At 41.3% G+C, this 27657-nt stretch overlaps 1 protein-coding gene across 1 annotated transcript in view; it reads left to right on the top strand.

Annotated features, from left to right (window-relative positions):
• Positions 1–26851, top strand: part of MANSC1 (MANSC domain containing 1) — a 130568-nt gene extending 103717 nt beyond the window's left edge. Inside the window, exon 3 of the mRNA XM_044087238.1 lies at positions 24940–26851. Within this exon, the coding sequence (XP_043943173.1) occupies positions 24940–25964 (1025 nt within the window). The 3' untranslated portion in view covers positions 25965–26851. The remainder of the gene's footprint in view (positions 1–24939) is intronic.
• The last annotated feature ends 806 nt before the right edge of the window (positions 26852–27657 follow it).

Below are 27657 nucleotides of genomic sequence, written 5' to 3'. Positions count from 1 at the left end.
TTTTTTAAAATTTTTAGATTACATTTAGTAAAACAAAACATTGCATTAGTAAATATACAGTTTCTTGTAAAGGAATAGTCAATTTTGAGAATTATAAGAAGTTATTTACAATTGGCTTAGTATTTGCTAAATGCAAGTATGAAGTTGGTGTATGGAAATATATGGGACGGTTGCCTGTATGAAGTGAGGAATAGGCTATGTGGGGTAGGAGCAGGAGCATTCCCACTTCAGTGTTAGATGAGAGTGAAGTGATTTCTTAAATGAAGGGAGGTTAGTGGTGGTACGGATGGAGGGAGGGAGTTCCATAGACGTGCCAGAGAAAAGGATAGGAGGTTTTGTCGTGGGGGGTACAGGGGGTTGTACAGATCTGTTAGGTTTTGGTTGTTAGATCTTAGTAGTCTTTCTGGGTGGTGTATTTTAAAGGAAGAGGAAAGGGAAGGACAGAGGGAAGGGAGAAAAATTAGTTTGTGTGCACAAGTAAGCTGGGTATAGGTCAGATAGTTGGGACGTTCTAGCCAGTTTAGTTTGTGGAGAGATATGCAGTGATGGGTTGATTTGTGGCTAGTGGCAAATTTGGGAATTTTTATTATAACAGGAGGACAGTTTTGTTTTGAGCGATGATTGTAGGTTTATAAGCAGAGGGGCACGATAAAGGAGGGAAGGGATGAGATGTAGTAGAGAGTGAGCTTAGTAGAATGTAGTGAGGTGTCTATTGTGTCGGTAGAGCATGCCAAGTTTTTGATGTTTTTTTTTGTTTAGTTGTAAATGGGACTTTGAATTTAAGTTGGTCATCGATGTGGACCCCTAATAGTTTGGTTTCAGATACCACTTCAAGAGGTGTGTTATTCTGGCTGGTAATGGAGAATAGGTTTCTGTCTATGGTGCTGGTCTTGGAGGGGGTTAAATAGCATGAGTTTGGTTTTTGATGCATTGAATGCTAGATGATTGTCTTTCATCCACTGTTCTGTGGTAGAGAAGGCGTCTTCAGTCAGCTTTAAGAGAGTAGTGATGGATGTGGCAGCACAGATAATCGTAGAATCATCTGCATATTGGATAAGGTTAGTATAAGGGATTGAGTGGAAGAAATCACTTATGAATATATTGAAGAGGAGAGGACCCAATATGGAGCCCTGGGGGACACCAGTGGGAGTGTTGCGGAAGGGGGAGATGGCTTTTTTCCACTTGACAGCTTGTTGCCTGTTGGAGAGGTAGCTGGTGAACCAGTTGAGAGAGGAAAGGGATAGGATTAGATTAGATAGTTTAGTAAGGAGAAAGTTGTGAGATAGTATCAAAGGCCTTAGAGAGGTAAAGTAAGAGTAGATACAGTCAAGCCAGAGTCCCTGGCTTTATTCACAGTCTCCAAGAAGGATAGGAGGGCTGTCATAGTGCTGTGATTGGGTCTAAAACCGTGTTGGGTGGGAGTTAATAAGTTGTCTAAGAGATGGCGGAGGAGCTGAAGATGGATAAATTTTTCAAGGAGTTTTGAGATGGGGAGAGGATGGCGATGAGACGTAAGTTACTAATATTGTTGTTATTGCCCCCTTTGTGGAGGGGAATGATGAATGCCTTTTTCCAGAGTTGGGGTACGATGCCTTCTTGGATAGAGCGGTTGATTAGGATGCTGATGGGGAAGGCAATGGCTTCAGCAGCTGTGCTAAGGAAGGATGAGGGGATATTATCAGGGGCATTGGTGCATGGTTTTAGCTTTTGCAAAGAGTTTTTTATGGTAGCAGTAGGAATGGGTTTTATGGAAAATGGTGGCTGAGTAGATAGGGAATGAGAGAGTGGAGATGAAGAGGGTGACGAGAGGAGATGCAGGATTAGGGGGAGAAGTGTTAGAGAAGGATTAGGTTAGTTTGGAAATAGATTCAATGAAAAAAGAGTTGTCGGGTGGCCAAATCAGTATCTTGTGCATTAGGGTCAGGGCTTGGGTTTTCAGTTGTGCCAGCTTTTAGGAGTGTAGTGATATCTGTTATCATACCTCTGTTATCAGAGTAGAACAGAGTTAAGGTTAGAGAAAAAATTAAAAGGAGAGCAAACAGAGGATCCGTGCAGAATAATTTCTGAAGTTCTAGCTAGTACATCAACGGATGTTGTAAGGACTATGACAAATACTGATGTGTTGAAGCAAGTCTGTACATAGGCTTGGAAGAAAGAACCGTACACTACCTCAAGTTTAATCTGACTACATTAAAAGACTTCATTCCAGATATGTTACCTGTAAAACATGGGCAGTTTATCATTAAAGATACTGCACTAAGGAGTCATATGTATGATGTAGTAATCATGACTACTGAAGGTAATATCGAAATACTATGTAAATCAGAGTTTATATTGGTGGATGGCACTTTTTCTATAAGTACTCGAGAGTGTTAGCAGGTGTACAAGTTTGCAGGGTTTTAGAAACAGTAAGGTTGTCCCTGTTGTTTATGGTGTACTTCCTTCTAAATGTGAAGAATGTTATGATCAGTTTTGATCTACATTACTCTCTAAGCATCAGTTTAACCCTAAAATGGTACTGAGTGATTTTTAAAGAGAGACTTTGAATAGTGTAATGAAGCATCTGCCTAATATTATATTTAAAGGTTGCTGGTTCCACTTCTGCCAAATTTTCCGGAGGCAGATTCAGAAGCTGAATCTTACTACACTGTATGGTAATGACACGTTTGCATTGCTGTGCAAACAAATTCCTGCATTGAAAATTCATACAGACAGAACATGTAATGGAAACATTAAGTGCAATTCAGGAGGCTTTGGGTGAAAGAGGTGCAGGGTTATGTGACTAAAAAGAATAACTACATTTTAGGTCATCCATGCAGATATGGCATGTGTGGTAACACTTCTGAGAGGCAACCCCCACTGTTTGATGTATCTTTTGGAATCGGTCAGATATCTGTACTCTGGGGAAACCTAGGAGTCAAAAAGCAGTGGAAGGCTGGCACTGCAGGCTAAGGAGTTTACTAGGGAAAAAACAGTTGTACATTATGGATGTCCTACATGCAATTTGCCTAGAACAGAATCATTTGGAAGACTTGAAACAGAAATTACTTCATCGCCTAAGAGGCGGAGACTCGTAGATAAAGAAGAAATGATACAATTTTTATTAGCTAAACGAGATGAATTTACACCACTAGGATCCGTTCAATTAATGGCACATCACTGTTTTTAACAGCATTACTACACTTTTCCAATGATGGTACTGTTGAGTTAAACCAATACCATTTCTATGTTAATATTACTATGATTTATTAATATGGGAGGGAAATTATTTCATCACTTTATTGGGAAACTGATTTTTATGTTTTTAACACTTGCTTTTCAAACTAATGTTTAGGAATTTCGGGTTTGGCATTTAAAGGTGCATTATTTTCATACATTGATGTACTCTTTCATTTTGAATGGCACTTACTTATGAGCGACTATTTGGAGCACTAACTGGGTTGCATTTAAGAAAACTGCCGTAAAATGTCGTATTTGATATTTTCAACATCCACAGCCAATTTTTGACATAAACGTTCGTTTTAGGATACTTTCGGCTAAATATCTTGACTTTTAGTTTGTTTTTTTTTTTATTTCAAAATTCCAATAGTAAACCGCTTATGAACTGTTCCAGAACCAGTATTTTTGGAGTGGAAACAAGACTGACCCTGCCTTACTCTCAAGTCCCAATCTCTCTAATCCCTTTTCTTTTAACCTGTATCTACTACTTGTATTAAATCCTTACTCCCAAATTAAACGCATGCTCCACTTCTGCTGATATTTTTTCCTTCTTTCTCCAGCTGGCTGATTCCTGTTTCTATCCTAATTAACCACTCTATTACCAAATCTAAAGTTCCATTTATCTGGAAAGAATGGATTCTGCCCAAAACATAGTACAACCATAGCACTGATCTCCTTTGCTAATACTATATCTTTTGCTCGTGATAGCAACAAACTTTTCTCCTGCCTATTCTTAGACCTTTCTAAAGCCTTCATTACTGTTTCACACTCTACTTCTGTCTAAACTAGCTAGTCTTAATTTCTCCAATGATACTATCACCTGGTTTTCTAGTTATCTCACTGATCAATCACAATCAGTGAAGTGGCTCTCTGCACTATCCCTCTCTCTCCCTATTACAATGGGTATACCCCAAGGCTCCATCCTTGGTCCACTGCTGTTTAATATTTTTACAAATCTATTCTATACTTCTTGTCCCCAGTCATCTCTTGTACAATATGCAGATGACTCCACATTAATTACCATCTCTGACTCCCCTTCTGATCTCTTCTCTCAGACTCGAGCTGCTTTCACATCAGTTGAATCTTTGCTTACCAGCAACCAGCTTATCCTAAACTCAAACTAAAAAAAAAACTTCTCTCTCTCCCAAAAACTTATTCATCTTAAATCTACTTTTACTGTAATGTCTGTCAACAAAACTTCAATATCAGCTGAAACTAGTACCAAACTCTTAAGTGACCAAATTTGATTTGCACATTGACTGCATTAGGAAGACTCCTCAAAAATAAGTCTTTATAAAAATAGAAAGTTTTTCACCTACAAATCTAAAGTAACCCCATCTCATACCTACCTATTACCCAGTCTTCTCTATGGCTCCCAAGTACTTAAAAACCTCAACACGACACTTCTAACAAAACTTAAGTCAGCTTATAACAAGATAGCTAGATTCTCTGCCCAAGATACTTGTACAACTCCTGTGTCTCACTTAAACTGTCTGGAACTACCCAATGTGCTTCTTCTCTCTGTTCCAGATTATACATTCTATATTATATCAACCTTTTGTTTGCCCTAGCCTATCCTCCTGTATATCCCAATACTCCCCCACCTGATCACTTTGCAGCTCTGACCAAGACTTACTATTTATCCACAAACCCAAGACAGCTATTGGGAAGAAACCTCTATAGCTATCATCCTACCATTGCCTGGAACAAGCTTCCACTCCAAGTCAGACAAATAACACAACCCAAAAAATTTAAATCGGCTGCAAAGGAATACTTGGTCTTGTCACTGCACGCATCCCCCATAAACTGTCCTTCTCCATAAAAGCTGCCCCTTAGATGACCACTGTTCTGTTGCCTTTTAGCTGTCACTCTGCATAGCTTTTCCAGTCCCTTAGCTTAACTCACTAACTTCCCCCTCAATAAGCTCAAACAGCTAAAGCTTATACTGAACTAACACTTTTTTACTATAAGAAAATAATATCTTGCATTACCTGCATCAGAAATGTTTACCTTTTAAATTTGTGCAACTTGCACAATGTTAATTACCTGCTAATACTGTAAATATTGTAGTTATCCGTGTAAGTGCTTTTGTTATGTTTTCATCGTTTCTGTGGAGCTTTTCTCCCTGGGCCTCTGCTGAAAAAAGGGTTATTTGTAGCTTAGACAGACTACTCCCGGTCAACAAATGTGAAATAAATTAATTTAACCCCCCCTGTTGTGGATGTGCTTTGCCAGTAAGTGTTTTTTTGTAGCGGGTTCACAACGCAAATATATGACATCATGAGCGGACAGGTGAACCGCTGTGGCGACCCCTAACCAGGAAAAGCTGAAAGAAGTAGTAGTAATCCTGGCTTTTGGTCAACTTTAGCATCATTTGCAAGGCCATAGCACTAGGCTTAAGAAAGCAGAGAATACCTTTACAGCATTTTGGATAATGACCAGGGCATTATTGGTGCTTGTATTATAGAAGGGATGAATGCAGTTGGTCATTGAGGTGAGCAAAACAGCTGGTAGGTGGGGGGGAATACAGAAAGAGAATACTAAAGAAGCAGTATTCCAAGTAGATTGCCAGTTAAGCTATTTTATGCAATCTCTGTATATCATTGCCTTGGAAAATGATGTGGTCAAAGGCCATGCCATTAGATTTATGGCTCCTTTCCCTGCTTGCTTTAAAATGTCTGCATTACTGATATCCATGTTGCTTTCACTTGATTCTCAGTTCAGATTCACCACGCATCTGGAAATTGAGTTGGGCCTCCAATATCCTATATCTGTAGTTCAAAAAAATGGCCTTCTCATTCTTCAGAGTGGATTATTTGTAAGATTTTGTTTTATGATTCAAAGATTTAGATGTTAAGTTCAATGCAAAATCATTGTATAACCATTTGTTTGTAGACTTTAAATGTTATTTTGTATTGCAGAATTTGTTGGTAACTAATATGCTTAGTGTTTTGCAAAGCTGTATCTGAGGGCATGTGATAATACTTAGAACTCGTAAGTAGGAAAAGTGTACTGTTTAATGATAAATATTTGGTATGGAATTATAATGACCCACTTTGAAGAAATAATTTAAAGTTAACAAATGTGGAGTCTATATATGGAACCCCTAATGAATGTAGATTAATACATTTATTAATTTTAAGGTAAACCAAAAATTCAGAATAATGATGAAGTGAGCTGGATTATTAGACTGAGACTGATAGGAGAGATGAATTAACATCTGTGTAAGTGTTACGGCTATTCTCAATGAAAGTAGCATGGTGTGTTTAGATATGGATACATTCCTTGCAACGGACTTGAGGCACAAGGTTGGATGCGAGTTTGAAATGAAGTTGGAATGCATTTGTTACTATACATACAAATGTTACTTATAAGGACTATGTAATTGGCCAGATAAATGAAAAAGGTGAGTCTAGTTTGAGTTTACTTGGTTGTCTTTTAGGCTTATAATACATTTGAAGAAATTACCATTATGCCAATGGTGATGGTTTCTGAGCACATGTAAACCACCCTGTATGGGTTACTACCTTTTGAAATGCCCAAATTGGGACATTTTTTGTAGAAATGTCAAATTTTGCAGGACAAAACATACCCATGAACAGTACAAAGGACAGAACTTCACTTTTTTGCCAAAATAAAAGCTTATTCTTTTAACATTTGAGTTGCTTATGCTATTTCATGTAACATTTAGGTGTTTCAGATAAAAATAACTGTTTTAATCAACTGTTAAAGAAAACTTAGTAAAATATTATTGTCCTAAAATCTAAGGACATTTGCCATTTTTTTCGCAGGACAGAACTGCCCAGAGAGGGACTGTCCCCTCACAAAGTGGGACAGGTGGTAACCATAAATCAAGTTTGTAGGAAGAGATTCTTATTTAAAGTTATAATAATTGGTACTGTGTGTCTGTCTGGTTGCTTTGTTTAGCTAATAGATGCATTTTGTTAAACTGGATGTGCTCCTTTGGAAATGTACTTTAACCACTCTATCTTTATAATTAAGAAAAGTGTTCCTCCTGTGATTTTTCCATTATTTCTCCAACTTTTGCTACTTTTCTTATAAAGTACACTTTCAGTAAGTTTGCCAGTTTAAGTGTAGACTTGCTGAGGCAGTAGTTTGGTAGCAGTGAGTAATTTTGATCCTGTCTGAGGGGTAAACATTGACTGGAGCTCTAGCTACTTTCTCGTTGATTCTTTGACTTCTCCCACTCTGTTTAAACAGTGGGTGGTGGTACTCTGTGCAGCACTTTGCAACGCTGTGTTCAACAGAAGCACCGCCTCCCAATTACAGCAGTATAAACCACAGAGTCTTGCAGATATTGTTGCATGTCAAAGGTAATTTCATAGACGGCCTAAAAAAAAAATTTTGATACACAACTGGTGTGGTGCTCAAACCAAGTTTTCTCTGTCCACACTTATTACAGTATTCCAAATCAGTACCTTACCTACAAGCCAAAAATGCTCTCTCTCAGCAGTTGCACATGTTGGCTATGGTGTTGCACTAAGAGGAATGTGAAGACTTGGTTTTACCTCCTAGGTGCTACCCCCACCTTTTTAAGTCCACATTACTAAGCATTAGTTACCACGGATTTACGCTTCCTATTTGTGTCTGCAGCCAGCTTGATTGAAATAAGCATTCTGAGAAAATGTAGCACATGTTTTGTTTGCTGACAACCACCTACTACTAAAACTGAAAGTGTGCAAGAGAGATGTATTTATATAATGTTATTGAAGATAAAATGTACAAAACCTCTACAAAAATCAAGTGGTTTGTCAGCACCCTACATCAGTAATACATGGCTCAGACCAAATACATAAACCTACAAATACTGAGGGTCTTTGAAAACAACTTACCTAAACTGTAAAGGTCTCGTAAATGTAACCTAATAAGTAAGTTCAGCAATCTGCACAGATTCACAAACCGAGCACAGACAGCACCCACCATGAAATGCAGACCTATGAATTACTTTATTTAATTTCAAAAGCCCATAAGGCAAACCTCCACAGAGTTCAGTGTCCTAGTTGTAAGTGACTCCATAGTGAGAAGCACCAATTCACCACTCACCAGGCTGTACAAGGAGAGTATTGCAGTTTGTTGCCTGTGAGGTTCCAAGATTTGCCACATCACTCATTTCTTTGCACCACAAGTACACACACAGTACAGCCATTGCACATATGGGTGTAAATGGCTTGAGATGTACCTCCATATACTATACAAGCTCTCAGAATATATGTCTAAGGGAGATGTGAACCTAGCCTTGAGCTGTATTCTACCATAACTGAGAATGATGCCACAATGTAAACAAAAGATAACTGACTTCAACAACTGGCTTAGATGTTCTTCATCTCACATTGAGTCTCAGGGAGACTTTGATTTTGCAGGAGGTGGTCTCTCAGGAGGCAGGTCAGAAAATGGCAGAAGATTTGATTACTCTTGGTTAGAGGTTCTTCCCCTCCTGGATAAAGAGGCTAGGGGTGAGCCAGCAGAGTTGGGAAGTTTTGAGCAGGCTTTGGATGTTTCAGAGTCTTCAGCGAAGACTTGCAGGACTACTCTCTCCTTATTCTGATTGATGATGATTTCCACTCCCCTGCTTCTCCTCCAGAGGATTTTTTTTTTTCAGAGACACTTCATTCCTATGAGGGAACATTTTAAGTGGGAAGGTTAGGACTTCTCTGATTCTAGGGAAAGGCTTACCTAAGGGTGTCAAGGGCCCTCTGTTTAAAAAAACTGTTCCTCTAGATAAAGAAGCCAGAGCTTTGGATATGGGGGAAAGAAGGTCTATACATCTTCTACCTTAGCTATGAGGGCTGAATTGCCAGTTTCATATGTTGAAATAATATCACTTTCTTCTTCTTTCTCAATAAGTCTCTAAGGTGATGCTCGGCGGAAGGCATTATGTAAAGAATTACAAGATTTGGAGGCATGCCTGGCCAGGATCTCAGAATATTAGACAACCATGTTAAGACAAGGATGCTGTCCTTCCTTTGCAGTCTGGATGTTCACCTGTGGGGAGTGGGAGTCAGTCTTGAAGAAAATGGAAGACAAGTACAAGCCCATGCAAAAGGTTAAAGAAGTTCAGCTCCAGAAGTTTAGTAGGAATTGGCCTGCTAGGGGGTGGTGGACGATCCTCATGATTCTCAGTCTTGACCTGCTCTTTTTCAGCAGCTTCTTCCTCCTGCCTGCCTGCTTGGGAGGGAGGAAGGTTAGTTCAAGGAAAAATTGATGTTGATTACCCAAGACAAATGGGTATTGGATATCATACACCAGGGTTACAAGTTTTATTTCCCAACGGTCCCTCTCAGAGAAGTGACTAGGATTTTATTCTCGCCTGTTTCTAGTACCAAAGAAAGGGACGCTGGAGACCAATTTTGATGGATTCTATCCTCAACACACATCTGACATTCCCAAGTTAAGTACAACAGCTTTTTACCTCTGCTGGGCAAGATCACTGGACTGTGACTCTGGGATCCAAGGGAGGCTTACCTTCATGTTCCTATCAGGCCCAGTTGCAGGACTACAATGGTATCTCAAGAATGTATGGACACAGCACTGCCAAGATTGGGACACTGTCATTCAGATAATACCTTGCATAAAAAAAGGAATTTTGTGGTGGGCTCAGGAATGTCACTTTACTTCTGTTGATTCAAACAGACAAACAAACTGACATGTGGTACATCAACAAAGCAATCAACATCAACGCGTCCTCTATGCTCTTAAGCAATGAGCAGACAAGCTGGGGCTCAGCTTACAGCTAAAGCTTTCAGCTCAGCAAATCTTCTGCCAGGAGCAACAGAACTCCTTAGCAGATGTGTTGAGCAGACAAATTTATGGATCCACGAGTGGATTTGGATCCTCATGTATTTCAGAGATTGACAGTGTTATGGGGAACGTATGCCTTTCCACCTCTGCCTCTCCTCCCAAAGGTACTGCTGAAGGTCTGTCTCACACAGTCATTTTCTTTGTCAAAGACTTCATTCTCTACTCTGACAGCCTGGCATATTTCTATTTTAAACCCTGGAGGGTCTCAGCTTTCACAACAAGTTTTGAATGTTATTTTGGAGGCCAGAAAGCCTAGTGCAAGGAAAGTTTACGCAGATAAATGGAGGAGATTTTATTTTGGGTTTGTCCTCTCTCTCTCCTCATGCTGCAGCAATTCTTGCTCACCTGACTGTGACCCACCATTATTTATTTTCTCAGCCTTTTAAGCAATTCCTTAGAGGGGCAAAGAATATAAGACCCCCCCCGTAGAGCTCTACCTCCTGCTTGGGATCTCAATTTTGTGTTGGAGAAACTCATCGGCAGAGTTGAAATATTTATCACTTTTTTTTGCTTTTTATTACCCATGCAGAAGGGTTTCTTGAATTACAGGCCCCATGGCAGTTTGAGCCTCTTAATTTTCCACAAGGATAGGGGAGATCATGCATCTCAACCCCTTTAACCCTTAAAGGTTTCTAGTGTGGCTTTAAACCAAAAACTATTCATTTGCCTACTTTTTATGCAAAACCCCCCCAAAATAAAGGGAAGGATTTTGTTTTGGATTGGATGATACAGTTCAGTTATATTATTTGAGCAGAACTAAAGGGTTCAGGCAGTCTCAGCAGTTGTTAGGGCAAACAAACAAACTATTTCTAAGTGGATTGGTTTTTGTATTGCTTTCTTCTATTCCACTTCATGGTAAGGAGATTCCAGCTGGGATTAGGCCTCATTCCACTAGGGGCTACTGCACTTCTACAGCTTTTTAAGCCACTTTACTCTAAATCTAGGGCTGGATTGCCACTGCACATTACAGGGCAGCATGTGGCAGCTCCCAATGCTTTATGTTTTGCTCCTCTCCTTACTCTGCTTTTGGGATTCTACCCATATGTAGGACTGCAGCAATGTGAGATGAAGAACATAGTACAGTTTTCCTTCCCCTGTTGTTGAAGGTGGTGGTGTGGTTTTGTGTTGTACATATTGTAAATATGGTTAGTGCGTGGGGTGGTTGGTTAGGTTTGGTTGGTTTTGGCTTTTTCTTTCTTTAGGGCCTTCTGACATCTGGGGCAAGAAAGACTACCATATGTAAGGACTGCAGCAATGTGGATCTTCGAACATCTACATTTATGGTAGGTACAAAACTGTACTTTTCTGGTGTCGCGCAAAAGGGATACAATATATGTCAGCTTGGGAGGAGATTGTAGATGGTCGTAACTACTTTGCCAAGGATGGCCTGCATGCCCCCCACGGCTTCTGTATATTGGCCAAAATCTTGTCCACCCCCATAGTGCCTTGTTTAGACACTATCAGTCTTCTAGAGCTTCGAGTGTAACTGAAAAGAATCCAGACAACATTAAGGTATTTCTACTCAATACGTTGAGCTTAAACAAAAAAAAATCCACAACCTGCTACGGAAAATGTAGAAACATACATCATCACAGAGACCTGGTTTATGACCAGTCAAAGCACTCCTTCAGTGCAGGGTTTCAAAGCCCATCACTTGTACATGCCTATCACATTAGATGAATGCACTAAAGGAGGTAGTGTTGGGATATTCTGTAAGAAAAAAAAAAATAAAATGACCCCACCAGACTCTTTAGACAACACAATGACCCGGAATTTCTCCACATCTAAAATATTATGAACAAAACTCATCCTCACATCATAACTAACTACAGGACCCCACTTTATGCCCCCTTATCCCATACCTGCTAATAAACTAGTAGGGAGCCCCAGTGTACTAAGCTAAACACCATTTCTTGGAGACTTCAGCCATCTTTCCATAAACTGGGAGATTGGGCATACATGTTTGGGGATGTATCAGAGATTTATGGACTTCATCAGTACAAGCTTTATGGACCAGTTAGTCTGCAACCCCAATCAGGGATAATAAAAGCCTGGACTTGGTCCTTACCAGTATGGGGCAGCTGTGCTCCCCACAAATTATAACCTCCTCCCTGGCCAAATTGGACAAGTCAGTCATTTTTACTGAAAGACTGAATCCTGAAGCATCCTTCAATACTTCAGTATTTAGAGACTATGCGAAAACTAATTTACTAAAACTGAATGATGATTTGCCTAAATTAAAAAGCCCCATACACCTTGATGACCCCCACTTCTTATGCATAATCTTTTACTGACAAATTCAATGCACGGATAGATAAATTTGTCCCCCTCAAATATACACAATACCAAATTTAGCAATAAACGCCTGTGATGTGAGGTAGTGCCAGCTATGCCAGAGAGAGTAGAGCAGTGCATGGTGACATATTCGAACATAACTAGCTGAAATTTTGGAAAGAATTGTATGTCATTTGAATATAAAAATGTGTTTGTAAAGTCCCTTGTGTTAAAAATGTGTCAACAGTCGATCCTGCTGGACAAAAAATTGTATATGAATGTCAGACTGTGTTGTAACTGATTAAACAGAGTTCATAGGTAGCTACTGGGCTATTGGCCCTAGGGCCTGTATAAGCCTAGCCAAAAAGGTACCCTGGCTTTTGCCACCCAAGAAAATTATTTTCCTGTGCCTCTGTCGAACAGAGCCATAGAGGTGATCCCGGGGTGAATTTCCTATTTCCCATCCAATCAAGATTTTTCTTGGAGACTGCTAATGAGGAGCTTTGTTTGATATAGATAGGTAGCTTGTTCCAGAGAATGGGAAGTCTCTGGGACAGGAATCTACTCCAGCATGTTCTGTTTATTGTGGTGACAAGGTTTAGGTCCCTAGAGCATGTAGCTTGGTGGGATTGAGATTTCTTTAAGTGGAGCATGTCCAACAGCCCTGGGTTTGACATAGCTTTGTATGTTAGGCAGAGATTGCCTCTGAGTAGGCGATATGCGACAGAGTAAAGCTGGAGTTTTTTGAGTGTCTGCATAGGGCATCTGAGGCCGGTAATCCTCTTTTTGAGGTATTTCTGCGGCCTTTCCAGTTGTTTTGTGAGGTACATACCAAAAGGGGAGTTGTACTCTATAATGGGTCTAATGAGTGACGGGTAGAGGGGAACAATGACCTTTTTTTTCCTGGATGAGAAACCTTTTGTGATGAGGTGTGCCACATAGAAGAATTTCCTGACTACTGTGGCAATATGATTATCAAAGGAGAGACTACTGTCCACCTGTGTCCCAAGGTCTCTTATCACACTTTCAGTGTTAAGTAGACTACCACCTATGTGGTAGCTCATGGGTACAGAGTTTTTACCAAAGGTGATGACCGTGCACTTTTTGGCATTGAGCTTGAGTGCCATGGCTTTGATACCAGGCATCTGTCTGTGAGGCTCTTTTGTAGGATGTCCACATTGTTAGGAGTTTAGATTATGGCTCCTAGTTTTCAGTCATCTGTGAACTTGGCCAAAGACCTTCTGTGTTAGCCTGTACTTCAGAAAAGTAGATACCAAAAAGGCGAGGACCCAGGACTGAACCTTGTGGTACTCCACTTGTCACTGGTCTGAAGTCTGATTTGGAGTCTGCTACTTTCACAGTGTGGGTTCTGTCAGTAAGCCAATTGGCAACGCATCTTGTGACCTAGGGATTTATACCTAGTTTAGTGAATCTATAATTCCATAGTGGGGGATGGTGTCAAAAACCTTGAGATCTGGATAGGCTGTGTGAACCACCTTATCCTCGTCTACGGCTTTGGTGACTGCTTCAAAGAGGTCCATCAGGTTTAGGAGACATGATCTGCCTTTTGCAAACCCAAACTGGGTGGAGTCCAGAGTTTGGAGATTACCAATGTTTTTGTTTATAAGTTCCATTATGATGCGTTCCATGGCCTTGCAGACCAGGTTCATTAGGCAAATAGGGTAGTAGTTCCCAGGGTGTGTGGTGGCTCCCCCATTTGTGGAGTGGGATAACTGTCGCTGTGCACCATTCAGTGGGCACAAAGCCTGAGGTGAGGCTATGATTGAACATGGTGTTTAGGTGGGGCGCCAGTTCATTCTGTAGTTCATGTAGAACGCAACCTGGGATGTCCGGTCCCATGGATGCAGTGTCCTTGGCTTGGTGAGTTAATAGAGGATACTGGAAGGGAAGGGGCTAAGCTCAGCTAATCTTAAGAAAAATAGCTTGAAATTAAATGACTTTTTTTAGACCATAAAGACCTTGTCTCACAGGTCTGAATGCAGCCAGAGATGCAATGACTGGGCTGGGATCCTGCTCCTTTATTGTCCTTAGTGGTGAACTAATTGCTACCCTGGGGTGCCAGAGAATGAATTATTAGGCACTACAGGAAGGTTGGAAGAATTGGAATTGTTTTAGTCCCTAGATGCTGGAATAAACATTGGCAAAGCTCTCTGTAAATTGAGGTACATCTGTGTCGGATACTGGCTCAGCTTCTAGTCAGTAGGTAGTGTGGGAACCACAGAATCAGGTGACCAGATTTGATGTCATTCTGTAACTAGCACTGAAATTGTATTTAGATACTAGTGAGGGATTTGACAGAGACAGTCTGTGCTGTTTTGGACTTGACAAGACCACTCATCCAGTACATTTTAACTTGCTTTAGTAAGCAACTTAACTAGGGGACAGTAATTCTTCAGTCAATTAGGAAAATATAGTGAGATTAAAAGTATTTTTCCTGTTTCTGTTGGGAGTCTATCTGTGTTAGTTTTTATATTTACTGTAAATTGAAACTGTGGAGTTTATTGTAAATGGATATTCAGTATTTTCATGTTTTCTATTGTATTTATTATTAAATATATCTATACCTTTCAATGTGGCCGGTCTTTTAGAAAATATTTTAACCCTTGAGAGTACTTGCATTTATTTAGTAGCACTGTAGCATCACGCTTCTGAAAGTGTTGCCGATTGGTTATCACTACCATTTGTATAAGCATTAATTTTACTAAGAGTAATTGGGTGCCCTGCTAAGAGCCTTAAAGTAACTGGCTGGTGGCAGTGAATCTTATAGTCTGGGTGGAGGTGGCATAGAAGGTATATCTGTCATCTTTCCCAGGTGTGTAGATCTGAAAATCAAATGTTAGACCATGTGTGTCAGCTACTTGGAGCAGGGATACAGAGCAATGATTTCTGCAGAGAGAAATATTTAGTCTTATTTGTGGCCTGGAGAGGGAGTCCAACCCCAGGACTGGAGTGTGCGCCCTGTGTGCTCTTAAGGGAAATTGTGCTTGATGCACAGAGCTGCATCTGATAGAACAAAAATAGATGCACACTGTACTAAGTGAACATTCCCGCCAGTGTCAGTGGTGAGGTTTGAGGCTGCTTCATTACTGGCCCAGAGGAGGGACATCATAACTGCTATGGTGGAACCCTGATATAAGCAATTCTCTAATAAAAAAATTGCCTGCAAAAATAAATCTAGCTCGAAACCAAAAACTTTGTTAAACTAAGCAAGGAGCTCCAGATCCTGATCAAAGACAGATGAAGATAAAAATAGCTACCCGTGCGAAAGATAACTACAAAGCATTCTGTAACTGTTAAAAACCTCAGAAACCATGCCCAGCACTGCAAAGAGCCAATAGTAAATGCTGCACTTAGACACAAAGGACATATCCATCTAAAACTTCAGAAACAATGCCCAGCACTGCTCGGAGCGAATAGTAAATGATGCACTTAGACCCAAAGGACATATCCATCTTCTCACCAACAAATTCAGCTATAACTTCACCCTCTCCACTCCAGTATTCTTAAATCAGATACCTACATCTGCCCACCCCTATGTCTCCCAAGAACAAGTTCTCAAGGCATTGTTTAAGGCCATAAACACCGTCTGTAGGGCCAGATTACTTACCAGGCTGCCTGCTAGTTAGCATTAAACATGATTTGTGAAACTCCCAATAGGGGTTATTCAGTATTTGACTCAAAACAGGCTTTGTGCTAGATGAATTGAGGGCAGCAACAGTCATTCCTTTGCAGAAAGGGGAAGCTAAAGTTATCATAGGTAATGTACAGACTGTCGACCCAACCCAATTCAGATTTGTCAAGGGCAGTTTCTGCCAATTTAACCTGGTAGATTTCTTCAGAAAAAAAATCTCTGACCAGTATGAGGGCAGATCAGTATGCACTGCATATGTGAACCTCACAAAAATGCTTGAAACCATCTAGCGCCCAGGCATCACAGATAATCTGTCAGCTAAATGTTAACCCCCAGTGTAACTCGCTGGCTAGCAAACTTGCTAACAAACAGAGCTCTGGAAGTAAGGGTGGGTGGCTGGCTCTACCTTCTCCAAAAGACCTGTCGCTAGCCGAGTGTCCCATGATTCACTCTTTAGAGATCAAAGCTAATATCAAGGATGTTCTTAGTGTTTCACTGTTGCAGTCATCACACTTGTTATCTGTCTGCAGGTAGCCCTCAGTCGGCCCAACTACCAGAGACGTAGTATTTCTGCGTCGGATGCTGTTGCTTCTTCCTTGATGTCAGGGGTATAAAAACAGGCAGCCGACACCATTACATCAGTCTATCTTGTCGAGGAGGAGCCCGAAGCAGAAGCAGTTCACAAGTGCTGGTCAGCCGCTAACCTGAATTTTTCATTTTAGAGTTGAACAATCATGAAGTCTTCTAAAGCCAAGTACCCCGTTGGGGATCCTTTTTTCTTGCTCTAACAGATGTCAGAAAAAGTTAACAATTGTCTTGCCTGTGGAAAGCAAATACCTCAAAGAGATTTTCATTCTTACTGTCACCTGTTTATACCCAGACCACGATATCCCTCGCTGTCTGTTTTGTGCCTTAACACCTGAACCATTCATCATCGGGCTGTCTTTGTCGCTAAATTCTTTCACTCTCTATCTCAGTATTCTGAAATGGCTTTGGTAAGCCATCAGACTACAGATTTTCCGAAAAAAATGTAAGGATAAAGACAGACCACATAGGCCCAAAACTGCCGATGATGCTTCCGTTAAGCTAGTCGCCAGTCCGTCGATACTCTGTGAGGTGCCTTTGCAGCCCCTGATGCCTGCTTCAATGGATTAGCAGGCCTCTGCTGAGACCCATTCGGATTTCGGTATGCCGCGAGATGCTTCTTCGACTATGGAACCAGTGGATATCTCTACCTTGGAGGGGTCCAGAGCCGCTGTGCAGGCACTGGCTTCTGAGGCAGTTTTTCGCTCTACCGATGTTTGAAACAAATAGACTTCATTTCTAACCAAAACTATTAGGCCCAGAGTGCACACTCAGACACCCATGCCACAAAAACAAATGCTTAGAATGGCTTGAAGACCTTATTACGCTGTTTAGGGTAAGTCAGCCTTCCCCTGTAAAGAGACAAAGAATCCAGTCCCCTTTAGGTTCTACAGACCAGGAGTCCGATGACTCTGACCTTTCTGATTATGAAGACATGCCCTTATCAGCCTATGAGGATTCTGATGCAGTGGAATCCATTCCCTCTGCCTTCCCTATAGAGGATTTTTCTTTTGAAACTACATACTTGAAGAGAGCATTTCCATTGGGAATGCCAAGACTATCCTCGGGCCAAAAAGAGACTTAAAGAATTTTTAGAGTTGTCTAAGCACAGGCCTTTAGCTATACCCCCCCTGTCCTGGGTGTTTTCTATGACTGTTTTCATGGAATCCAGTCTTACTCCTGACACTTACCTCCTGCCCCTAGGAAACCAGACAGATACTACAGAGTACCTGATACTCACAAGTTTCTTTTCAAGAATCCTACTGCTGACCCATAGATGATTTTCCAGGGGCCTAAAGGTATTAAGGCTACTACAGCCAAGAATCCCACCCCTTCAGACAGGGATTACAGAGCTTTGGACAGATGGGGTAAGATGGTATATACCTCTGCAACTCTTGCTATCAGAGCATTGAATTGACAGTTTCACATGCTGAAATACCAGCAACATATTATGGAACTTATTAAACAAAAAGTGGTAACTTTTCCAGATTGTGCAGAAAGTAAAGAATTGCAGGAGCTTATGCACCCTGCAAACCAAATCAGTAAGCATACTTTGCAGTGTGGCTTTGCCCTAGAAGCATCTTGCAGGGCAGCTGTCACTGGCTCTGTACTGAGACAACATGCTTGGCTAAAGGAGCAGACCTTGCCAGATCATGTCAAATCTAAATTACTAGACGCTCCTTTGAATAAGGACTGTTTGTTTGGCACTAAAGCAGAAGAGGTTCTTAAAAAGATGGAAGAAAAAGCTAAATCTGTGCAGACTGTTAAAGAATTCTTACAAGTGCAACCCCCTAGATTCAGTAGGCATTGCCCTTCAAAACACTGGTCCTTTCCGGCCCCCCTCCAGGCGTTCCCAAACAAGACCCAGGGGAAACGGACCACCCAGACTACAGTCTTAGGGTATGCAGAGATCTAAGCAATGGAGTGCCCCCACCCCTAAAGGGGGTGGTAAGCCACCTCCTTATGGATAAAGCTCAAAATGACTTCACTCTACTTCCCAGCCCTGCCCACTTGCTTGTGCCCTAGGAGGAAAACTTGCCCTTCATGCAAAAAACTGGGTGTCCATCACTCAAGACCAATGGGTCCTCAGCATTGTATCCCAGGGGTACAAATTTTATTTCCATTCGCTACCAACCCCAAACGGGTTTCCAGTCCTTCCTCCAAACCAGTGGGCAGAGGCTCAAAACCAAGTACTTTCCCTGCTCAGTATAAGAGCTATTCAGCCTGTTCCAGTAGAATAGTGGGGTCAAGGATTCTACTGCAGACTCTTCCTGGTACCTAGGAAGGAGGGCTGTTGGTGCCCAATCATGGATCTTTCAATTCTCAACACCTTCCTGGTGGTACCAAAATTCAAGATGCTTACTCTGCAACTATCTGCACATCCCCATAAGGGAGTCATGCAGGAAGTATCTATGTTTCAGGGCAGGGTCTATGCATTCGGTTCTCTGCACTTCCTTTTGGCTTATCTACTGTGCCCAGGGTATTCACAAAATGCCTGGCTCCAACCATTGCATACTGCAGGCAGAGAAATATCCAAATTTACCTGTACTTGGATGACTACCTGATTCAGGCGGACAGTGAAGAATTGCTGCTTCAGCACCTGGCATTTGTAAAAAGCCTTCTCACTTCATTGTGGCACACCATCAACAAAAAGAAATCGGAACTGGTACCCAGTCAGAAGCTTGTATTCCTGGGAGCAAGCTTGGACACAACTTCCCAGATGGCATTCCTCACTTCAGAAAAACAGGTCTGTCTGACAGACTACTTCAAAGAAATGGCCACCAGAACCCATCTATCTGCAAGAAAAATATTGCAAGCCCTAGGGTTCATGGCCTCATGTATACTGCTAATTCCATATGCAAGACTGCATATGAGGAGACTTCAGTGGTACTTAAAAAGTCTTTGGTGCCAACATTCTCAGGACCTGCAAACAGTCATTCCTGTCATACCTTGTCTAAGGACAGAGTTCCTTTGGTGGGCAGAAACATGCAACCACAACAAGGGAACTGCCTTTTACTCAACCCCACGCCGCCCAGACCCTTACCACAGACGCATCAGACTATGCATGGGGGGCTCACATAGCTGGCAAATGTATTCAGGGCCACAAGAGCCAAAGTCATATTCATCTGCACATCAACCAAAAAGAGATGCTAGCTGTACAGAATGCCCTGACAACTTTCAGATTCCTACTCTTTCCAGGACAACTGCTGATGAAAACAGACGACACCACAGTTGTGGTACATCAACAAGCAGGTGGGAACCCATTCTTACCAGCTCTGCAGGTTAGCCATGGCCTTGTGGAACAAGTTAGCCTTGGCCTTGTGGAACACTGCCTTGGACAGACATGTCCCTCTACAAGCTCAATTCCTGCCAGGCAAACAAAACTCACTGGCAGATGACTTAAGCAGAAATCTCCTAGACCGACATGAGTGGGAATTGGAGCCCAAGCACCTTCAATCTTCTGATTCAGAAATGGGGACCCCAAAGGTGGATCTCTGTCTCCCCCTACAACCACCAGCTAAAATTCTGCACCAGGAACCCTCACAGCAGGGCCTGGAAAGTGGATGCTGTATCCCTTCAATGGGAAAATCTCTCAATCTATGCCTTTCCCCCTCTGTCTCTTCTCTCAGGAGTATTACTGAAGATGAAACAAGACAGGCCAAGGGCAATTCTGATTGCCACGGACTGGCCAAGCCAGCACTGGTACCCACTCCTGCACAGCCTGACAATGGTGCCACCCTGGCACCTACACCAGGCCCCAGCCCTGCTCTCTCAGTTGGAGGGACAGATTTTGCATCCACAATTGCAAACCCTAAATCTTGCAGCCTGGCTTATTCCTTGAGTACTCCACCAGCAGCCCTAACCAAACAGGTGCTGGACGTCATCCTTGAAGCCAGAAGGCCCAGTACAAGGAAATCCTATGCTGATAAGTGGAAAGGGTGGTGGTCTTAGATTCATTCCTAAAGGAAAGGTCACAGCACTTGCCCCCCTTACCTCTAATCCTGGATTACCTAGCAGAACTACTCCACAGAGGCCTATCCTTCTCCATTAAGATCCATGCCTCTGCCATCTCTGCTCATTATATTACTGAGCCACCTCTATTCTCTCACCCTCTCATCAAACAGTTCATGAGAGGGGCAAACAACTTAAGACCACCAAGGAGAGCACCCACCCCTGCTTGGGACCTTTTCTTTGTACTAGAAAAGCGCACGCTTCCCCCTTTTGAACCTGCTGCTTCAACAGAGTTAAAACTCCTCTTGGAAAATAGCCTTGCTTCTAGCCATCACTTCAGCTAGAAGTGTCTGAGTTACAAGCACTGATGGCTGTGGAACCCTTCATTTTCCATGCTGACAGGGTTTCCCTCAGGACTAATGCTTCCCTTAGGCCTAAAGTGGTGTCCCGTGTGGCTCCAACCAATCCATCCATTTGCCAACCTTCTTCCCTAACCCTCAAAATAAAGGGGAAAGGATCCTGCACTCTTTGGACATGCTCAGATTCTACCTTGATAGGACTAAACCTTTCAGAAAATCTGACCAGTTGCTAGTCAGCTTTGCAACAGAGGCAGAGGGCAAGGCCATTTCAAAACAAACCATTTCCAAATGGATCACTGCATCCATTTCTGCTACAGGCACCATGGAAAACCAACCCCTCAGGGGGTCAGAACACATTCCACTAGGGCTACATCTTACCTCTACAGCATTTCTCAGGGGAGTCCCTACCAGGGGCATCCTGGAAGCTACCTGGATTTCTGTACACACCTTCACCAAGCATTACCACCTGCCTGTCTTTTCCAAATCCAGGGCAGGTTTTGCTACAGCAGTCTTGCAAGGCCTACTAGCCAGCCCTAACTCTTCTTGACTGCCTACTCCCTTCCTCAACTTTGGGAATCAACCCGTGTGTGATGACTGCAACAGTGAAATACTAAGAACATAGTACAGTTGTGTACACTTGCCATAAATGTAGATGTTAGTGTATTCACTGTTGCAGTCGTGGTTTCCTTCCCTCCAGCCCCCTGGTTTTCTCTCTCTTCTCTATGGCTATTCCTGCTGGTACTGGTATTTACTTTTTACTGGTGGTGTTTTCCCCACCATATCTTGGCTCCCTATTTGGGGGGCTCCTGACATTTCAGGCAAGAAAAAAAAACTGATTTAATGGCGTCTGCTGCCTGTTTTACACCCCTGACGACCTGAAGTCAAGGAAGAAGTGACAGCATCTGATGCAGAAATACTAAGTCTCTGGTATTCGAGCTGACTGAGGGCTACCTGCAGGCAGATTACCCAAGTGTGATGACTGCAACAGTGAATACTCAAGTGTGATGACTGCAACAGTAAATATACTCTAACATCTTCATTTATGGTAAGTGTACACAACTGTACTGTTTGTGGCTGACCAAGTTGAAAGATGACTGCAAACTTGTTGCTAGTGTAAACTCTGGAGAGGACACCAGGATCTTACAATGAGGCCTGTCCAAGACAAGTAGTTGGTGTCAAAACCGTAATTGTAACTTTTGGCAAGTATGGCTCCCCGTTTAACACTCCGTGTAACAATTAAATTGACGGTACTCTTTGGAAAATTGAGCCTGCAATTAGAAATCTTGAAATCTGTATTGATAATTAGCTGTCCTTCAATCATCATATATCCTCTATTGTAAGGAAGTCCTTTTCATTGCACAGCTTATAGCTGTAGGTTTAGTGTCTAGATCCAAGGATGTAATTGTTCAACTGTACTTAGAACTCATCAGGTCGAGCATGTAGTGTAGTGCCACTTTTGGTATGTACCTGTCCTTGTCATACCTGGAACAACCACAACACTTCCTTGCCAAAAACATCAAGGGCCTAAATAATGAAAACTATGCAGACCGTCTCAGTGTTGTCTCTCTTCTCATACAAGATATTGAGAGGTGACCTCTACCTAACTTGTAGTGCCCTATTTTGTCAAAGCTATTTTACTTTTTCAAATTCAGTGGTGTTATAAACACCCACTCAAGGGACCTAAATCTTTTTGCAAAAGTAGTAGAACATGTTGGAGGGATAGGTATGTATTATGAAGAATACTGTCATGGACAGTACTACTCCTATGTAACAGTCTTCCACTCCACATAAAGTAAAATACTTCATTTACTCTATTCAAATGTAATTTGGATGAATAACCACAAATTCACATCCCACCCCACCCCCACTGTTTAGCATCACTGGCTCTCATAGATAGGGGAAATGTAATTACCCCAGCATACACTTGTATGGCGCACCTTTGGATGTTCTTATTGCAAAATTTAAGGGCCAACATTTACCATGGTAATGCAAGTCTAGGCTTCTTAAGATCCTAACAGATCAGTAACCTAGTAAGTACCTGTGAACTTATGATAAAGGTAACTGCTGGGAATGCTAATTGCAAATTTACAATATACTTAACTGAGGTTATTTGATATCATTTTACTTTGCTCGTGTATGTTGCAGAAAGCCTCTTGGAAATCCTGTCCAGAGGGGATACCTGAACTAAGAGAAAAAAATGTTGAAAATATTTGAGTAAGTAAACTTGTTAGGCCAGCCATGCTGTTTCCTTTACTTGTGAAGAAAGAAGGAAGACTGTGATACTAAGTATAAAACATTGAATTAATTTTTCTTTTCAGTAATGAATGGAAGTAGTGGGTCAATGATTGTTGTGCCTTAGTCATTCTGATGGGTAGATCTGAGGTATTTCTCACAAGGGAGCAGGGACATGGAATAAGCAGGTAAAGTTAATTATGGGAGTTATTTTGGATGTGTATAATTGAGTACCATAATGAGGGAGGCTCCTTCTTTGGGTGGAGGGATCTGAGGTCAGTTGAGATGTGTACCTTGTTAGTATGTGTCTATATGTGTATGTATACTTATGTGTTTTTCATTCACTCTACAGAAGGTTTTGGCAAGTTAAGGTCTTGACCTCATAGACACAAGTTACAGGGTTTGATTCTGACCTCAGGATATTGGCTATGCTTAAAATGGCACTTCAAGGCAGTTGGCCTAATATTCACCAGTCATAGGAAATTACTAGGCTATTGTCCCTGAGGCCCTTTTAAGCCTAGCTAAGAGTTTACCCATGTATAGACAAATCAGCACCTGATGCCCTTGTCCAGCAGGGTATGGGTGGAATCCCAGGGATGTATTTTCTATTTCCCATCCAGTTATCCAGGTTGCGCTTAAGGGGTAAAGAGGTACTCTGCTTGACGTGGAGAGGAGTCTATTCCAGAGATGTGGAGCCTCTGGGACACATCTGTCCCGTCAACAAGTCCTCCCATCCAGGCAGGGTCCGAGATCGCCTTGTATGTCAGACAGAGGTCACCTCTGAGGAGTCTGTATAAAAGAGTAGAAGGATAGGGCTTATCTGTTTATGGAAGATTTTTGAGGCCTTGGATTCTCCTGGTGAGGAGCCTCTGTGGTCTCTCCAGCTGCTGCATGTGCTTTGTGAGGTACATGCTGAATGGGGCATTATACTCAATGGGCATTATAAGGGAAGAATACAGCAATATTATGACCTCCTTGTCTCTGGATGAGATGCCCTTGCATACGAGGTAGGCCATGTAGAAAGCTTTCCGTACAATGGAAGCAACATTGGGGTCAAAGTCAGGTTGCTGTCAGTTTGGGTGCCCAAATTCCTCACAACTGACTGTGCTTAGGACGTTATTAATGTGATGAACACATGAAAGTAGTCAGAGAACTGATTCTGAACTTATAGCTGGGAGAAGGCAAAACAAAAATTTTGATGTAAAGGTTATACTGCTGTAAATGCATTTGGCAGTATAGATAGAACTTGGGAATAAAGCAACAGTTGTGGGTTCTAGTACAACACTACAAGCCAGAGCAAAAGAGTATAGTTATGTGGGTAATTTTCACTGAGGAACAGCTGTCATAAATCCTAGTCTTGTGCGACTGCTGTATTGTAAGACCTAAATGGTTAGGACAGATTATTCACATAATTCTTGGAAAGGCATTATCTACAAAATCTCTCTATTCTTAAACTGTGTTCTTAAGGAGAGGGTTCACACTTGAGATGAGTTACAAGGACTGTATCACATGTATGCAACAGGAAATGGGTCAGTTAAGTCATTTATCCTCATTAAATACTAACTGTACTGTCTTTGCATTGTGTCCATTGATTTTTATAACTCTCCAATATTTCTACAGCCTGTCTGATGCAGAGAAAGTGGAATTACAATGAATGGTGGTCTGCATGCAGGTAGTGAGCCAGAGTAGAATTAAGAATGTCATAAAACTGTGAGATACTTTAAAATGCTGTAGTTGAAAAATGATCTGGCTGTTGTACCAGATTCAGGTTAAGTTTAAGATTTTCATCTGGTAAAGTATCCACAAAGATAAAAAGTAATTATTGTTTTATCTTTTTTTTTAATTTAGATGCAGAGAGTTCAGGGAGAAAACCACTGAATAAAAAAACACCTCAAGAAGAATCCGACTGGGATGCCCAACATTTTCCCAGCAATGATAACATTACACTAACTAAATCAAACAACTCCCAGGCTGAGACTAAGCAGCATGATGCTCACAGTGATGTCCAGAAAAACATTACTGTTCATCTGCTTCACATTGTTAATAGCTTGGAGAAAAATCTTGACAAAATTGAAGAACAGTTAGGTGATTTTTCTAGCCACAGTTCAGAAAATCAAACCCAAGTTCACCATCCCACAAAGGCTCCAGCAAATAAGAAACTTAAGAAAAACACAGCTGCACCACTTGTCGCAAGAGCTAAAAGTGCATCTGTTTTTTCAAATGCAGACGGTGTTACAACAGGAAAGACAAGAATCTTGGCAGTTCAGCATATTTTGACAACAAAAGAACCTCAGGCAACGCCGTTTATTACCCCTACATTATCTTCACTAGCTTTCACTACTGTTGCCAAATCTCATAAAGCAACCACTTCAGTAAGATTTCCTGAAGTTGCATTTGCGTCTGCCTTATCCCAGAGAACTACCAGCAGTGCAGTAACCCAACCAGCAGCAGCTGTTGCAAAGTCCACAAGCAGAACACTGATTATGACACGTGCTACCACTACCATACCCCATAAGCTGAAAAAAACAACTTCTCACCCAGCAGAGGATGGACGTATCTTGTCTACCAAAATCACATGGAACTTAAAAGGAGCTACAAGGTCTTCTGGGAAAACTGCCACTGTGGCCAGCATTTCCCCATTTGTTAATTTAAAGAAACTAAACCTTTTCATAAATGAAACTCTCACTGTTAAATTGAGCCACATGGAGAATCCGGCCGGTATCCAGAAGAGCCTTGTTGCAAGTTTACTTTTTGGTGTGTTTTTTCTGGCTCTGGTTCTGGCAATTTTTGTTCAAAGAGCAGTGGATTCGTTTAGACAAAGACATTATACCAAGTTTGATTATCTAATCAATGGAATGTACATTGGAGTTTGATTATTCTTATTTTAAGTTTGTACCTGGTGGTAAATTGTTTTTGTAAATGATTACTTTTTCTGTTTCTTCCCATTTACCTGTTTTCATATTCTGCATTGTCAAAGGATAAGTCTGATCTCCAGCAGTGAGAATAGGTGAGATCCTCCTGAGCTATTTTCATATGACACACTAATTAGTAATGATTGCAAAAGTAACAGTACTGAAATCCATCTTTTTGTGACGGACAGCTAAAGAAAAAAAAAAAACACTAAGAACCGTAACAGTGACAGCAATATTATCAGTGTTTTTTAATGACTTCAAAGTCCGTGTGTCAAAGTAGAGATAATAGACTAGTTTTCTTGCAGGTTGTCAGTTGAACATGTTTTTTTTTTTTAGTGCTTTCCTTGCCTGAGATGTTGACTGAGTTTGCGTTGTCCTATCCCTTTTGTGTATTTTGAACATGGCCAGGTTTCAGTTGTATTATTTTCGTAGGTTCTTGAAGTTATGCTTTTTGAGGAAGCTCCCTTTTTTTAGATCTTGTGATGTAAAGAAAAACTAGTGTGTGAGCCTGATGGGATGACATCTGGTAGCAGTGATAACACAGTGGGTGATCTGTGTATTTGTATACCCTTGAGTTGAGCCCTGTTGTATTATATTGTGCCCCATCCACTTGCCTATTGCCACATAAGACCCTTGTTACATAGCGATAACATGGAAATCCACCACTGCAGCAATGGAAATTCACATGCAAGTAGCCTGATAGTGTACTGTGGCAGTTACAAATTTGCTGCTACAAAGAGCATCATACTCTATTGACTATTATTCATTACAGGTGTTGCATTTTGCTTAAATGCTACAGTGCTTAATATTTTGTAAGCATGAATAAAGCGTAAAGAAAAAGAAAAGTATTTTGTTATGAATACAGATTTTATTTTAGCGAGAACCTTCACACCTAACACCAGACCTCATATGTCAGATGCTGAAGCCTGTAAGAGTATTTGGTTTCACATTTGCAGATTATGCCCCAGAAAAAAAAAAAGGTTGAGTGAACTGTGTCCATACCTGGTACCAATTCATTCCTAAAGTTTCATTTTTTGTAGTAGTTATAAGCACTTGAAATGTTTGGGAATAGCAGATTTTAAGATGGGGGAGTAACACTGGCTACTGCACCATAGCAATATACATCTGATGTCTTGTGGCATTCCATAAGTTTGATCCTTTATCCAGCTCTGTTGCTGGGACTTGTATTTTTTTTTTTTTTTTAAATAATCCAGGATACAGCCACTAAAGGTAAATGCAATCCGGTTGCTAAATAACAAACCAGTGTAGTGTAGACAAAATTGTTTTCTCACAGCTCACTGTTGTAAAACTGATACCAGTAAGCTGAGTATGAAACGACATACTTAAAAATGCTAATCAAGTTTGTTGAACGTGTGTGTTTATTTTACAGGTCCCATTTTAGCTATCCAGCTGTAAGATGGTAAATGGTGTATTCCCTTAAAGATTTCAGTCACTTATGAAAGAAGGGCTGCCTTCATTTATCATTTTCTAATCACCTCCTAGGGTGGAAAATGGAGTGGGAGTCAGTCTGCATAAGCCACTACACAACTCCAGTAGGGAAGTGCTTGTTTTTCATTGCCTTGTTTACAGTGACACAGAAGTTGGTACATGCAAGTTCGTGAATCATACAAATAACAGAATGGCGCAAGTCTTT

This window comes from Protopterus annectens, chromosome 11.part0, assembly GCF_019279795.1.
Source record: "Protopterus annectens isolate FY-2018-M chromosome 11.part0, PAN1.0, whole genome shotgun sequence".
Taxonomy (NCBI): domain Eukaryota; kingdom Metazoa; phylum Chordata; order Ceratodontiformes; family Protopteridae; genus Protopterus; species Protopterus annectens.
This window is presented reverse-complemented; position numbering and strand designations above follow the sequence as displayed.